This window comes from Procambarus clarkii, chromosome 5, assembly GCF_040958095.1.
Source record: "Procambarus clarkii isolate CNS0578487 chromosome 5, FALCON_Pclarkii_2.0, whole genome shotgun sequence".
In the NCBI taxonomy this organism is placed as follows: Eukaryota; Metazoa; Arthropoda; class Malacostraca; order Decapoda; family Cambaridae; genus Procambarus; species Procambarus clarkii.
This window is the reverse complement of record NC_091154.1, coordinates 37,185,220-37,202,719: the sequence shown is the minus strand read 5'-3', so window position 1 is coordinate 37,202,719 and position 17,500 is coordinate 37,185,220. Positions and strand designations below refer to the sequence as shown.

The 17,500-nt window shown below is 44.4% G+C and overlaps 1 protein-coding gene across 1 annotated transcript in view; it reads left to right on the top strand.

Moving 5' to 3' along the window:
• Positions 1 to 17,500, top strand: part of LOC123751027 (putative neural-cadherin 2) — a 350,210-nt gene that overhangs the window by 279,787 nt on the left and 52,923 nt on the right. Inside the window, exons 8-10 of the mRNA XM_069301332.1 lie at positions 4,258 to 4,433; positions 5,538 to 5,684; positions 9,655 to 9,831. Of these exons, the coding sequence (XP_069157433.1) occupies positions 4,258 to 4,433; positions 5,538 to 5,684; positions 9,655 to 9,831 (500 nt within the window). The remainder of the gene's footprint in view (positions 1 to 4,257; positions 4,434 to 5,537; positions 5,685 to 9,654; positions 9,832 to 17,500) is intronic.

The window sequence follows — 17,500 nt, the reverse complement described above, 5'->3', positions numbered from 1 at the left end:
TTGAAACGGTGTTAAAATAAGCAGCTGTGAAGGAATTTGAGATTACCCGAGATGTGGTAGTGAGACATCTGCTGGAATCAGTCACGACAAAGGTTGTTGGACCAAAGAGTATCTCACAATGGACACTACAAACAAAGAGACCCGCCAGAAAGTTTAAGATATGCAAAATAGTCCTAATATACAAAAAGGAAGTCAGGCTAGTGTACCTAATTTTGCATACCCCTCAGAGGGGGGAAAAATCGTGAGAAAGAGGTTAGTAGAACACTTGGAGAGAAAGGACTTCTAACGCACCATGAGCATGGGGTTATTGATGGCTAATCTTACCTAACTAATTCAACATAATTCTACTACCAGACGACAGAAGTCAGAAAAAAATGGTGAGCAGAATTTATTTATTTATTTACTTTATTTATTTATATACAAGAAGGTACATTGGGGGTTAACAGAGAATATAGAAATTAAGTTGAATTTACATTCTTGTAAAGCCACTAGCACGCATAGTGTTTCGGGCAAGATAAGAATAAATATTCCAAGAATAATGGACAATCCAAGAATAAATATTCTTGGATTGTAAGAAAGTCTTTGATCCAGCATATCATTCCATAAACAGTAGAAAAAGCGAGACAAGTGAAGGGGTGAAATCTCACGAGTACCAGTAGTCTTTAACACAGGTTCTTGGACCTATCCTGTAAGTGATCTTCCAGAGGCAACAAACTCATTTATGTTTGCTGACGGCATAAAAACTTTGCGGAAGATAAGCAAGAGACTCTACTTGTTCAATGTTAGAGTAGTGAACAAATTGAACGACTAGGAAGGAAGTAATGGATTCAGATTTCATTTGTAGTAATGGAGTGATCAGTAGTGATTAACAGTGACTTTAGGAGTTAACCCTTAGTGAGCAGGAGTGACCCGGAATAACTTGGAGGTCATTATAGCCACATATATTGCCCTGGAATGACCTGTAGTGGCCTCAAGTGACCTCGAGTGACTTGGAGTGACGTCGAGTGATCTCGAGTGACCTGGAGTGACCTATAATGACCTGGAGTGACGGGAGGTATCCAAAAAGGTCGAGCCACGAACTGCAGCTCTCTTTAAAGTTGAAAGAAGTACATAGCACAACCCCCAAAACAGAAAGTTCTGACCTTGTTATGAACCGTAACGTTTGAAGTGGTTATGCCTCAATAGAAGCGTATGAGCCTAGACGAACCCACCGATCCTCATTAGCCAAAGGAAGCGTAAATTGAGAGGAGTTTTAAATTTCGATAAGGGGGGGTCGAGAGCGTACAAAGTGTGGTGTATGAAGCGGCATTGTTTGCTAGAGAATGAGTGAGGTGAGTATGCTAGTGCTAAGCCACTAGGCCACTGGGTATTGAGGTGTGCTAAGCCACTGGGCCACTGGGTATTGAGGTGTGCTGATGCCCGGGACTGCTGGGAGACTAGCAGGTGGATGAATTAATTCTTGGTTGGATGCGTAATCCACACACACATACCCCATTATATACCCATTATACCCCACGACACCTCTACCCCCTAGAGACCAAACACGAGCGTGGCTCTTATTGCTGTATCAAACTGTATATATATAATTTAGGTACACGACATTTACGGTACATTGGTTTGCAATTTCTTGGTAAACTGCCACTTTCGCCACTACCCGAAGTTTCTGACATTGTTTTCACTCTGGCGATCAATTGCGCTACCAACGGAAGTGCAATTCGTTAGTTTAATACGCGTAAAATGACTTCATTGAGTCGATTTCTGTGTGATCAAGACATCACTACAGGTGCTAACCTGTGTGACCGAGACACCACTACAGGTGCTCACCTGTGTGACCGAGACACCACTACAGGTGCTAACCTGTGTGACCGAGACACCACTACAGGTAATCACCTGTGTGATAGAGACACCACTACAGGTGCTAACCTGTGTGACTGAGACACCACTACAGGTGCTCACCTGTGTGCCCGACACACAGCTACTAATACAGATGTTCACCTTAAAAGCAAAACACAAACCTGTTGTAATTTGAACAGTTACTTATAATTCTCTCAAGTTATAACTTGGCGTTCGCTGTTCTCATATATCCAAAAGTAACAGAGAATTATTTGTTTTTTTCAAGGTAATAATCCAATATCACAAATACATCACTGTACATGTTCTTTTAAAATGTAAATATTTACACTTACTTCCTAGTGGAAATGTTGACGTTATTTCACCGGAATGTTTGTTTATAAAAATGAAATATAAATACTGCGTGTTAAAAAACAACCAACAATAAAGTTGGAATAAACTAAACACGACTCAGTTTGAAATGTACAGACGTAGAGGACAGTGCCTGGAGTTGCAACACTGTACCTTGTGTTACAGCAACTGGCACAGTGTTGGAGCTACAGTCACTTTTGCACGGTGACTGGTCTTTGTCTGAGGATGGTGGGGTTGGCAGACGAGGAGTCACAATAACGTGGTTGAAGTATGTTGACCAACCCACACACTAGAAAGTGAAGGGACGACGACGACGACGTTTCGGTCCGTCCTGGGTCATTCTCAAGTCGATTGTGTCGACACACAATTGGCTTGAGAATGGTCCAGGACGGTCCGAAACGTCGTCGTCCCTTCACTTACACACTAGAAAGTGAAGGGACGACGACGTTTCGGTCCGTCCTGGACCATTCTCAAGTCGATTGTGTCGACACACAATTGACTTGAGAATGGTCCAGGACGGACCGAAACGTCGTCGTCGACGTCCCTTCACTTTCTAGTGTGTGGTTTGGTCAACATTGTAGGTCGGGGTCGAGAAGTACATCCTCTTCCCCCTTTGCATGAAATAGTTAATCAATTTAATTTTCAATCTCGTTATATAAAACACTACATCCTCACAAATATTAGAGGGACGAAGGGGAAAATGATGAGAGTAAATATGGTTACCCTGTATTCATCTAGTATTCTCCTAGTTGCTCTTACGGGGGCTGAGCTCTGTTCTTCTGGCTCGCCTCTCAACTATCAATCAACTGTTACTAACTATACCTAATTTCCCCCCCCCCCCCCCCCCGCCCACACACACACATAGGAAGCAGCCCGTAACAGCTGTCCAACTCCCAGGTACCTATTTACTGCTAGGTAACAGGGGTATCAGTGTGAAAGAAATTCTGCCCATTTTTGTTTCCGCCGGCGCCGGGAATCGAACCCCGGACCACAAGACTACGTATGCAGCGTGCTTTCCACTCAGCCACCAGCGCCCTGTGTGTTTTACCAAGTTGTTTTCACCTAGTTCAGGAGACAGGTTTGGTGTGATATCAACTCCTAGATCTTTCTCTCTGTCCGTTTCATGAAGTACTTCATCTCCTATTCTCTATCCTGTGTCTGACCTCCTGTTTCTACCGCCTAATTTCATTACTTTGCATTTACTCGAGTTTAACTTTAGCAGCCATCTGTTGAACCATTCATTCAGTCTAGGTCATCTTGTAGCCTCCTACTATCATCCTCTGTTCCAATCCTCCTCATAATTTTTGCATCATCAGCAAACATTGAAAGAAACGAGTCTATACCCTCTAGGAGGTCATTTACATATATCAGAAACAGTATAGGTCGAAGGACTGAACCCTGCGGGACTCCACTGGTGACGTCTCGCCAATTTGAGGCCTCACCCCTCACAGTGACTCGCTGTCTTCTGTTACTTAAGTACTCCCTTATCCAATGGAGTACCTTCCCTTTCACTCCAGCCTGCATCTCCAGCTTTTTCACTACCCTCTTGTGTGTTTCTGTGTCAAAGGCTTTCAGGCAATCTAAAATTATGCAGTCTGCCCACCCCTCTCTTTCTTGCCTGATTTTTGTTGCCTGGTCGTAGAATTCAATTAATCCTGTGAGGCAGGACCTGCCATCCCTGAACCCATGTTGATGCTGTGTTACAAAGTTCTTACGCTCCAGATGTTCCACTAGTTTTTTTATGCACAATCTTCTCCATCAGCTTGCATGGTATGCAGGTTAGGGACACTGGCCTGTAGTTCAGTGCCTCCTGTCTATCCCCCTTCTTGTATATCCGGACTACATTAGCCGCTTTCCAAATTCTCGGCAGTTCTCCTGTTGCCAGTGATTTGTTGTACCTATTGTGTGTGTGTGTGTGTGTGTGTGTGTGTGTGTGTGTGTGTGTGTGTGTGTGTGTTTCCTTTATCTTGGAGTCTATCCACATGTCAAAATTAATATATATATATTAACATCGAAATATGTTTTTCTTCCTATGTGGCTGTCGTGTTGATGCAGGCACAGGGACGGTGGTGATCAGACTAGCAGACGTGAACGACAACTCGCCCCGCTTGGCCCGGCAGCAGTGGGACCTGAAGGTCGACGAGACCTGGGGGAACAGACCCCCCAATAACGCTACAATCCTGGAGATCACTGCGGCCGACAGAGACACTGCCAACTACTTCCACTACAGGGTGAGACCATGGAACAGGTGGTGGGGGATGGTAGCTGAGTAGGCTAGGTCATTTGCTCGTCTTAATGGGCTGTGTAGGATTCAAAGTGTTTGGTGGGGAAGAGGTGATGGGGAGGGGGGTTAGGGATGTGTGGATACGGGGTGGGGGGATATGTTTGGGTGGGTAGTTGAATTCCTTGTTGATTGTTGAGTTCGCTGGTTGGTTGGTAGAGGGTTCGGTCATGATTGGTTGATTAGCTGGTTGATTGAGTGACTGGTTCGTTGGTTGGTTGTGAAGCTGGCTACATTGTTGGTTGACTGAATTGGTTAGGTAACAGAAGTTTGGTGGTTAGCCAGTATAGAGAACAGTGCTTAGCTGGTTTGTTTACAAGTCTTGTGAGTTGCTTGTTGAGGTGAAGTGTTAACTTGGGATGTTGACCGTCAACAGTTAGTAGAGTAGAACCATGGGATAAAAGTTCAAGAATTATTGATTGACACTTGGTTCAGGCTGTTGGTACTTGGTGATGATGTTTGGTTCATCGGTAAGAAACGTGTCCATTTTGCAGGTGGGGGGGGGGGAAGGTGTTGCTGGGTGATCAACCAGTTGATTGCAAGGAGTGCCGGGAGTATATTTTTTAATTGGTTGTTCTGTATCCTTTGTACCGGAATGAGAGTTGATTAGAGGAAGATATTGTGAAAACTTTCTACCTGTATCTCTCTCTCTCTCTCTCTCTCTCTCTCTCTCTCTCTCTCTCTCTCTCTCTCTCTCTCTCTCTCGTCGTGTTCAAATAGGATTTTCTTTTTTTTATTGATTAAAAATATTTCAACTTAATATCGAAACACACAGTAACTTGTAATATTTTCATATTTCCGTTCACTTTACACTGTGAAAACATAGCTCTCCCCTGTCTCTCTCATCGACACTCTCCCTGTCTCTCTCATCGACACTCTTACAGTCTCTCTCATCGACACTCTTACAGTCTCTCCCTCACACCCAATTCCTGTCTCTCTCTTCCTCACACACCGTCTCTCACGTCCCATCTCCTTCATTCTCTCTGCCATTCATATCTTCCAGTTCCTCATCATGTCCCCCCGACTCCCTCACCTCTTCTCATCTCTCCTGCAGGTGGTGGAGTCGAGCGGGTGGGGGTGGCAGCACTTCGGCATCAGGACGATGGGGGCGGTGGGCCAGCTGTACGCCAGGAAGACACTGGACTACGAGGATGAGATGCACAGACGAGGTTTTAGATTCATGGTGCAGGTGACTGACAGAGTGAGTGCTGCCGGCCAGAGGTCCCGGTCACTCTCTGGTGTGTGTGTGTGTGTGTGTGTGTGTGTGTGTGTGTGTGTGTGTGTACTCACCTATATGTGCTTGCAGGATCGAGCATTGACTCTTGGATCCCGCCTTTCGAGCATCGGTTGTTTACAGCAATGACTCCTGTCCCATTTCCCTATCATACCTGGTTTTAAAATTATGAATAGTATTTGCTTCCACAACCTGTTCCTTAAGTGCATTCCATTTCCCCACTACTCTCACGCTAAAAGAAAACTTCCTAACATCTCTGTGACTCATCTGAGTTTCAAGCTTCCATCCATGTCCTCTCGTTCTGTTACTATTCCGTGTGAACATTTCGTCTATGTCCACTCTGTCAATTCCTCTGAGTATCTTATACGTTCCTATCATGTCCCCCCTCTCCCTTCTTCTTTCTAGTGTCGTAAGGCACAGTTCCCTCAGGCGCTCTTCATACCCCATCCCTCGTAGCTCTGGGACGAGTCTCGTTGCAAACCTCTGAACCTTTTCCAGTTTCATTATATGCTTCTTCAGATGGGGACTCCATGATGAGGCGGCATACTCTAAGACTGGCCTTACGTAGGCAGTGTAAAGCGCCCTAAATGCCTCCTTACTTAGGTTTCTGAATGATGTTCTAACTTTTGCCAGTGTAGAGTACGCTGCTGTCGTTATCCTATTAATATGTGCCTCAGGAGATAGATTAGGTGTTACGTCCACCCCCAGGTCTCTTTCACGCGTCGTTACAGGTAGGCTGTTCCCCTTCATTGTGTACTGTCCCTTTGGTCTCCTATCTCCTAGTCCCATTTCCATAACTTTACATTTGCTCGTGTTGAATTCTAGTAGCCATTTCTCTGACCATCTCTGCAATCTGTTCAGGTCCTCTTGGAGGATCCTGCAATCCTCATCTGTCACAACTCTTCTCATCAACTTTGCATCATCCGCAAACATCGACATGTAGGACTCTACGCCTGTAAACATGTCGTTAACATATACAAGAAATAGAATTGGTCCCAGCACCGATCCTTGTGGTACTCCACTTGTTACTGTTCGCCAGTCCGACTTCTCGCCCCTTACCGTAACTCTTTGGCTCCTTCCTGTTAGGTAGTTCCTTATCCATTCTAGGACCTTTCCCCCCACCCCCGCCTGCCTCTCGAGCTTGAACAGCAGTCTCATGTGCGGTACTGTATCAAAGGCTTTTTGGCAGTCCAGAAATATGCAGTCTGCCCAACCATCTCTGTCCTGTCTTATCCTCGTTATTTTATCATAGAATTCCAGAAGGTTTGTTAGGCACGATTTCCCTGTCCAGAACCCATGTTGATGTTTGTTCACAAACCTAATGTTCTCCAGGTGTGCAACCAGTCGTAGCCTAATTATTCTTTCCAGTATTTTACAGGGGATGCTTGTCAGTGATACAGGTCTGTAGTTAAGTGCCTCCTCCCTATCTCCTTTCTTGAAGATCGGCACGACATTTGCCTTCTTCCAGCAACTGGGCAATTCTCCTGACATAAGTGACTCATTAAAGATCATTGCCAGAGGCACGCTGAGGGCCTGTGCTGCTTCTTTTAGTATCCACGGTGATACTTTGTCTGGTCCAACTGCTTTAGTTGCATCTAGAGTTGTCAACTGTTTCATTACCTCCTCTGCTGTCACCTCTATATCTGATAGTCTTTCATCTAGGGTAACCCCTTCCAACAATGGGAGCTGCTCAGGCTCGGTAGTGAACACTCCATGGAAACTGGCATTCAGTGCCTCGCAGATTTCCTTGTCACTTTCAGTATATGCCCCCTCTGTCTTCCTTAGTCTTGTCACTTGGTCGTTCACCGACATTTTTCTTCTTATATGACTGTGTAGTAACTTAGGTTGTTTTTTCGCTTTGATTGCAATATCGTTCTCATAGTCCCTTTCCGATGTTCGTCTTATGTTAATGTAATCGTTCCTAGCTCTGTTGTATCTGCTTCTGTTGTCCTCTGTTCTTTGTCTTCTGTACTTCCTCCACTCCCGCCTGCTGGCCATTTTTGCTTCCTGACACTGTCTATTAAACCATGGGTTATTATATTCCTTCTTATTTTTTCCCTTTACCGTTGGTATAAATCTCTCTTCGGCCTCCTGGCATTTCTGTATGACTAGGTCCATCATATCTTGTACTGTTTTTCCTCTAATTTCCTCTAATGTGTGTGTGTGTGTGTGTGTGTGTGTGTGTGTGTGTGTGTGTGTGTGTGTGTGTGTGTGTGTGTGTGTGTGTGTGTGTGTGTGTGTGTGTGTGTGTGTGTGTGCCCTGTAGAATCAAGCTCTAGCTCTTGTACCCCGTTTGATAAGCCACATCAAGACCTTCCTGATCTAATCCATCCCATTTATCTTCGACCCCTTGCACTGTATCATTAACCAGTCCCAGTTGTTCACATCTGGTCACAGCTGATCACATCTGGTCACAGCTGATCACACCTGGTCAGAGCTGATCACATCTGGTCACAGCTGATCACACCTGGTCGCAACTGTTCATATCTGGCCACAACTGATCATACCTGGTCACAACTGATCACACCTGGCCACAGCTGATCACACCTGATCACACCTGGTCACAGCTGATCACACCTGGTCACAACTGATCACACCTGGTCACACCTGATCACATCTGGTCATAGGTGATTACATCAGGTCACGAACAAATATCCAGAATAATAACATAACTGCAGTTTGCGTCGCGGGAGTTACTCGTTCATGCATTACTGACGGAAGTGACCCAATTGGGCTCAGTCTGATTATATTCAAGACTTTCCGTGCGTATCTTATATATGTGCTCACTTATTCTTACCTAGCTATGCTTGCTGGGAACGAGCTTCAGATCCTGGGCTCCGCTTTTCAACTTACAATCGACGGGTGCAGCTCATCCCTGACTCCTTGTGTGCTGTGGTGTTTGCTTTTAAATCCATTTAAAGTCTGGACCTCCACGTCATACTCTGTCGATTCAGAGTATTATATACGTCGTGATCATGACTCCGATGAGCACACCATAACACACAAGTGATAAACAGTGTTTTATATGATTCCTTGTCCAGATTCCTGAATGCAGGTCTTAAGTTTGGTAGGTGGGCATATTCCGCTGTTCCAGATGGTATAGTGCGTCCGGACCTCTTTTACAGCCTCATGGTCTAATTATCATGAGAGTGGGGGAATTACCATGAGGGTCTATAGTGAGGCTCTAAGTCATGAGGTTAGTTCATTTACCCAGGACGTTCAGTTTGATCTCGCTTGTGAACCCGAACCTTTACCAACTGATTTCATTTCCTTCTTGTATACTACCGAGTCATTTGCTATGCTTAGTGTTAGCCTTCAATCTCATCACGTGGACTTTATGTACCTTTGTCTTGTGTTGGGCGACACATTGATTCCCTGCTGGTGACACATGTTCCAGAATAGATCCCATCCTTCATCTCTCTCTCTCTCTCCCTCGTTACGTTCCCCTCGTTTCTCAGCTGCAAACCCCATCCCACTCGCCCCTTCCTCTCTCAGCTGCACCACTCCACTCACCCCTTCCTCTCACAGCTGCACCACTCCACTCGCCCCTTCCTCTCTCAGCTGCACCACTCCACTCGCCCCTTCCCCTCTCAGCTGCACCACTCCACTCGCCCCTTCCCCTCTCAGCTGCACCACTCCACTCGCCCCTTCCCCTCTCAGCTGCACCACTCCACTCGCCCCTTCCCCTCTCAGCTGCACCACTCCACTCACCCCTTCCTCTCTCAGCTGCACCACTCCACTCGCCCCTTCCCCTCTCAGCTGCACCACTCCACTCACCCCTTCCCCTCTCAGCTGCACCACTCCACTCGCCCCTTCCCCTCTCAGCTGCACCACTCCACTCGCCCCTTCCCCTCTCAGCTGCACCACTCCACTCGCCCCTTCCCCTCTCAGCTGCACCACTCTACTCGCCCCTCTCTCAACCTCTTCTCCCCCCCAGGGCCGGGGAGGGTGGAAGGACCCCAGACACCTGGACAGTGCCTGGGTGACCGTCAAGCTGCGAGACCTCAACGACAACGCGCCCCACTTCTCACGCCCACACGCCCACATCACCGTCAGAGAGGACACCGCCCCAGGCACCCTCCTTGCCAGCCTCCACGCCCATGACCCGGATATGGTGAGTATATCCTGGTGGACTGGGAAGGGGTGAGGAGCATGAGGATGGAAAAGGAGGAGAAAATGAGAGAGAGAGAGAGAGAGAGAGAGAGAGAGAGAGAGAGAGAGAGAGAGAGAGAGAGAGAGAGAGAGAGAGAGAGAGAGAGAGAGAGAGAGAGAGAGACATTTATATTAAAGAATAACACAAGTGCTGTGACAACCTCTAATTTAATAACTTCATTAGAGCTAAAAACAATAACAAACACAGTCAGCTAAATACACCAAATAACTGTTCTAAATTAAAATATCTAAATGAAAAGAAGCAAAATGAGTAAAAAATCTAATAATAAACCAAAGTAAAATTAATAAAAAACTTTCTAATTGCAAATTCGTCAAAACAATTTACAATTACGATTATAACCTCAATATACACACACAAACACTTATACAACACACCAGAAATATGAACATACTTTGCCGGTGGATCGAACTTGGCTCCAAAACCCTCACGACACGTAGTTTCTTGTTCAAACATTCGTGCAGAAGTTTCGTGACGACCTTTTACATTAGAGAAGACTGTGATAACAATAGTCCCGCTGCGAGCGCTTTGCCCTGACCTCGACACGTGCGGCTCCCGACTCCTAGACCTGTCACGAACGAGGGATTAAACCCACGAACCCTGGGGTGAGCCGCTTTGGTGCTTACATAACGATTGTTAAGGTGGGTGGGCGGGTGGGTGGGTGTGTGGGTCTGTGTGTGTGTGTGTGTGTGTGTGTGTGTGTGTGTGTGTGTGTGTGTGTGTGTGTGTGTGTGTGTGTGTGTGTGTCCTGTATAACAGAGGCGAGAGGAATGTATTAAGGTAAAAGTATTGTTAAATCATCAGCCATTTGTCTTTATGTTTATATATTCGAATATAGAACTACAAAGGTTATCTTTTTCATTATTCCTCCTTTAGTATAGTTTTACCCCTTTCCTCCCTCTCTCTCTTTCATCCCCTCCTTTCACTTAATTTTTCCACCCGATTCCTCTAACGTTTCTCTTTACCATTTTTCACATCTGTCTCTCCTCATCATCTTTTTCTTATTTCCCCCCCCTCTCTCTCTCTCTCTCTCTCTCTCTCTCTCTCTCTCTCTCTCTCTCTCTCTCTCTCTCTCTCTCTCTCTCCCTCGATCGATCGATCGATCGATCGATCGTTCCCCATCAGCCTTTTCCCACCTACTTCATCCTCTCTCTCTCTCCCTGGCTTAAATACTTTTCAGTACCCATCCCACATCTCTTCCTCCCCTTCAATTTACCTCCTCTTTCCCCTCGCCTCGTCATCTTCATCTTCTTTATTCCCTTAACCACCACTCGTCCCAGACCATTCTTCATCCATTCCCTTTCTCCCACCGCCTCACCTCTTTCGCCTCTCCCTCTTTACCCGTTCTTCTCTCCTTTTTCTATTCTCACTTCTTCCTCAAATTTGTCTTCTCTTTTCTTTCTCTCTCTCTCTTATGTCGTCTTTGTTACAGAACCTCTTGTGCCTGGGTTTATATGAGCTCACTTAAGTCGTACGGACGTTCCCTGCGCTCCCCAAGGCACAATATGTTCAACATTTCTTACATTGGTCTGGTATTGGGATCGTCTAAGGTGTATATGTTAATTTATTCGTATTTTCCTTCGTCTATGTGAAAACAAAAAAGAGGGTTCATGAATCATAACGATGCTTCAATGGTGGTCTCAAATGATTAAGCCAATCACGAGCGTCTGGTCACGTAACTTAGTCTTATTGGCTAATAATACCCATAGCTACGATGTTTAGACCAATGGGAGACGAGCTGGCGACTTCTCTCGGGTTTGCTAGCACGGCCCCGCAGAGAAATGAGCTCATTCTAAACCGAGGTCTTGGGAGGTGATTGTGTTGTGGATGCTACGTGTGATGGACAGTTTCCCGGTGTATGAAGGCCGGTAGGCGAGCTGGAGCATTAAAAAAGACACAGCCACGTGTCCGGATAACTTACAATGTTTTACGCTATTCATGCTGTCTTTGTGGTAAAGCGCAAGGTTACTGACAGCTACGTAAAGCTTTGCGTGGTGAGGGTTCACGTCCCTGTCTGTCCCCTCTACCTGCAGGGAGGGAAGGTAGGGGAACAGGAGAAGAGTTAGCTGCAGGGAGAGAGTGGCAGAGGCTTAACCCACCCGCTTGTCTATCACAAACCCCTTTGTGCTTCTATTATTTCTTGCCAGCGACCGATGCAACTCAGTTATTTGCAAGAAGACTCATTGTATTACCATTTTATTTTTAATTTCAAGTTAGACGAGAAAAAATATGCCTGATAAAATTTACATATATTATTATGAGCATGATGCAACAATACATCAAATATGATTTATCTGGCAAACACAAATTTACATGTCAGGCAAATGTTACTAATTAGAACGACGTAACTTCAATAGAGACGAATTTTGTCGAGAGGTAGACAGTGTTCCAAGCGCGGTGCATTAAAGTGTGAGGAACAGGTAGTGCAGGATGGTCGTGTGTTGATATTGGCTCTTCTCACACTAAATGCACCGTGTTGACCAGACCACACACTAGAATGTGAAAGGACGACGACGTTTCGGTCCGTCCTGGACCATTCTCAAGTCGATTGTGAGTCGACAATCGACTTGAGAATGGTCCAGGACGGCCGAAACGTCGTCGTTCCTTCACCTTCTAGTGTGTGGTCTGGTCAACATATTTCAGCCACGTTATTGTGACTCATCGCCTACAAAGCACCGTGATTTGTCCGCTCTCGACCTTAATTTCGATGCTCTAGTGAAATTTAAAGCACAACAATATTGACAATTTATAGACTAATGAGCACTGGCGTCGATAACTCCGGCAAGTTGCCTTAAGTTCGTCCGCTTCTACTCAGGCAAAAGCACTTCGAAATTTACGTTTCTCAAATCGTGAGACCGGGCTGGTTGAGCCGTAACAATACGAATCTCACAGTGTAGAGGTCTACAACATCGTAGTATGATGGTATCAACAACAGTGAGCATTGATGATCATGTGCGGTGAAATCTAGGATGATAAAGTGCTCAATATGGCCAGAACTCACAGCTGAAAACATAACAAGAATAACATAAGAATACAGGCTTATTGACCCACACACGAGCCAGCTATGTATATCCACCCAAACTCAATTATATGTCTAACCTACACTTGAAAAATTGTATGTGACTTTAGAACAGATGTTGACCGAACAACATTTGTCCGGTCAACATCTGTCAACACTTCACCTAAATGCTCAACTCTTACTTGTACAACTGCAAATAAAACTGAATGTCAAACTGGGCTTTGCAATACTTGAAAACCTTAAGGCCCGTTTTCTCTCATTCCTTATTCCCTCCTTGAAACCCCGTTTCCTTGCACTATGGACTCGCAAGAACGTTATGATTCTAAGAGTGAATAGTAAGGTTATACTGTGGGCTCAAACTAGCGACCCGCAAGGTCTAGTTGGCAGCGCCTGTGATTGAAGAGTTCAGACATGCGGGTTCGATCCCATAGTATCGCCGTAATATTTATTCATTACTACTTTGTTTATTTGAACCATTCTCCTTAGAATCTTATACGTCGGAATCATGTTCCCCCCTTGTTCCTTCTCCAGTTTGGAATACATAAAACCATTAGAGGAGGCGGGACAGATATACCTTATCTATATAAATAAAAATGTAAATGTTCGTGTGTTCAAAATCGCTAAACTCCGGAAGTTTTTCACCGATTGCTTTGAAATTTTGACACGACGTTCCATTCGCATCAGAGCGTGTTTTTATATACATACTATATAGATGTCATGTCTGTGACATCTATATAGTATGTCACTATTTTTCAAAAGCATGAAAAAACATGCTTTTTTTAAAAAACTTTGTTTTTCATGTGAGGGAAATCTTTGAAACCTTTTTACCGATTGCTTTGAAATTTTGAAACAAAGTTGCATTCGAATAGGCGCGTGTTTTTATATACTATAAACATGCCTCACCTGTGACAGGTAAAACCTTTTTTTTTTTAACAGCGCCATCTGTTGCACGTAAGAGCAACACACGCTATACTAAATATGTTATGATTCTATTTCAGTGTTTTTGAATGCATTGATAAATTGCATTTTCATAGATTTCGATTTATTTTCATTTTGATTTAATTATTTTGTGTGACATTGTGTTGGAATTGAGCTGTGTTTACCATACCGTTCATTTCATGAGTATAAGTAGATGTTACACCTGTGACAGGTAAAAAAAGGCTTTTCTTGAAAAACAGCGCCAACTGTTGCACGTAAGAGCAACACACGCTATACTAAATATGTTACAATTCCATTTCAATGTTTCCGATTGTATTGATAAATTGAATTTTCATAGATTTCGATTTATTTTCGTTTTGATTTAATTATTTTGTGTGACATTGTGTTGGAATTGAGCTGTGCAATGTCATACACAGCTCAATTGTATGATGAGCTGTGCAAATTGAAGGGGTAAATTGTACTCAATTAAACACGAAATATTTTAAATAAAATTTTGAACATGCACCCATTCATAAAAAAAATAAAAAATAATATATCTAATTTGTTTGACAAAACTCCTTTACTCTTTTCGAAAAATATATCTTATTGAACAAATCCACAAGGGCCGTGATGAGGGATTCGAACTTACGTCTGAGAGGATCCCAGACACGCCTTAATTATCACCTTAATTACAGGTTCGAACCCTCGTCACGGCCCTTGTGGATTTGTTCATTTGATGCATCACGCTATTGTGATTTCTGTGTGTTATATATCTTACTGTTGTTTATGTTAAAAATTTATCCCTACCTTGAGGTGCTTCCGGGGCTCAGTGTCCCCGCGGCCCGGTCGCGGGCCGCGGGGAGCTAAGTACCGCTTCCCTAAGTACTAAACTATTCCCAAAATTTTCGACTACCTTTAAATATAACCCATATATAGAGCAAATGCTCTTTATTATACCAGAATATATTGGATTGCTTTAAATCACATCTAAAAGCAATCTAAGGGAAGAATATGTCTTCAATATATCTTCCACTAATCTTTTTCAAAGGATATGGTAACGCACCTTGTCTCAAAGAGTTTCACTATATTGCTAGGTAGTAAATTTTCAAGTGACCAAGCTTTACCCGAAAATATACTCGTCACGTACATACATAAATATCCTATATACACTTAGGAGTATACCCTTCATACACTAAACACCTGTAGAAGTATACCCTCTATACACTAAACACGCTTATAAATATACTCTCCGTGCACTTTATAGTTGAAATATATCTTCCTTTTTACCTAAGTTAATCGAAAATTATCTCACATACATAGAACTATACCCAGAATACGACCTGAAGACATGAAGATTATCTACGTGCTAGGTAATATAGGGTTGAAATCTCTCACTAGCTTGACGTAAGGGTCCCAACCGGTTGATACATCTTCAGCCACATCAAGGAGAAATATCTTGCCTTCAGGCCGAAGAATGAGTTCTTGAACGCAAAGTAACTCTGCTACTTTGGGAAGAGGGGAGGGAGAGAGAGAGGAGTCTAGGATATTACATATATACATTATATATGTGTGTGTATGTGTGTGTGTGTGTGTGTGTGTGTGTAAATACTGAAAATTAACACGTGATAAAAAATGTGACAGTGTCAGACCACGAAGGAAGAATTGAAACAGGAATTCCCTTAAGTACTTTCATATTTAATAATACATCTTCAGAAGGATGGATTTGGACATTATAAGATATATGTTCTACGCTCTCCAGCATATCTTACTTACGATCGACTTTCCTCTCCCACTTCCTGGAAGTAAATTCTCTCATCATTCATCTTCCTGAAAGCTCTTTTCCCCTCTGACTCACCTTCCTTGGAACTTTTCTGCCCTTAGTCACCTTCATGTAAGCTTTTTTTCCCCACCTTCCTGCAAGATCTCCCCCCACCCCTTGTCTTCTTGAAAGATCTTCTCCCATCTCCCACCTTCATGGAAGCTCTCACTTACCTTCCTGGAAGTTTTTCTCCCCTCACTCACCTACCTAGAAGCTCTTCTCGCCTCAATCACCTTCGCCAGCCTCCTGACCCATTACTTTCCATCCTGCGCAGGGAGCCAACAGTGGAGGAGAGGGGGTGGAGAGGGATGAGAGAGACGGGAGAGGGAATTGAGTTGGAAGAGTATATCCAGTGGGAGGGGGGACGGGGGAAGGGACAGAGGGGACACTGCAGGGAGAGAGAGAGAGAGAGAGAGAGAGAGAGAGAGAGAGAGAGAGAGAGAGAGAGAGAGAGAGAGAGAGAGAGAGAGAGAGAGAGAGAGAGAGAGAGAGAAAAAAAAAAACAGGATGTTCAGTGAAATTAGGTTAAAGAATAGTGTGAGATTGAAAACGATGTGTGAATAGAGGTAAGGAGGAGAGAGAGAGAGAGAGAGAGAGAGAGAGAGAGAGAGAGAGAGAGAGAGAGAGAGAGAGAGAGAGAGAGACAGACAGACAGACAGACAGATTACAACAAGGATACAGCATACATACAGATAAGCGGCAAAACCCTATTGCTCAAAGATGAAGTAGACATCTTGAGGATGAAGCATGACTCTTCAATATCCAAGAAGCTTACAGCCTTAAGAAGCATTTCCCACCTTCCCGACAGCAGGGGTTACAAAACTTTATATGAAACACAAGTTTGCTTCCATTTTGAGCGTCCGCTGCTCTCCTGGAAGGCCTCCACTCCATCATTTATTTATGTTGTGAACAAGTTAGAGAACCGAGAGAAGACTCGGGTCTAGTTTCGACACCAGTGAGATGTGCGTGGTCTATATGTTATGTAGAAGGCCAGTGTTCTCAAGGGCCAATTTAGTTGACAACATGAGAATGATAACTGTAATACAAGGCGCTTCGCCATCAGCAGCTTCATGATGGCTATATCATTCCCAAGAATATCAGTCCATAATATATATTCAAGAGTTCTTATATTCTTGTACAGCCACTAGCACGCATAGCGTTTCAGGCAGGTCCTTAACTCTAATTTTCCCCGGAATACGACCCGCAAAATTGTTTAACAACCAGGTTCCCATGTACTGCTGGGTGAACAGAGGCTACAGTAAAAGGACTGGCGCCCGGTTAATCCTCCCTAGCCAGGATACGAACCCAGGCCAAAGCGCTTGCGAAGCGCCGGGCGAGCATCTTACCACTGCGCCACGGGGACAGTTTGAGTCCCCGTGAACTGTTCTCTGAACACTTAGATACGCTTGAAATCCAGTCAACTGAGGGGCATAACTGGCCGACCCCCTCACAGTGTTCAAGAAAGAACTTGACAAACACCTTCAAACGATCCCTGATCAACTAGGCTGTGAGCAGCGGCGTCTAAAAGCCTGGTTGACCAGTCCAGCAACCAGGAGGTCTGGCCGACGACCGTGCCGCGGGGACGCTAAGCCCCGAAACCATAGCAAGGTAACCGCAAGGTAACTGACCATAAGAGAGCGGCTCCCGTTTCATCTTGTAACTAACACGACTGTAACTTAATATTAGAGTCCTAGTAAAAAGCTAATAATAATCTAATAGATTAATAGATGTTTCTTGGGACAGGCTTCAGATGAGCTGATGTAAGATGAGAGAGAGAGACAGAGAGACAGAGAGAGAGAGAGAGAGAGAGAGAGAGAGAGAGAGAGAGAGAGAGAGAGAGAGAGACAGACAGACAG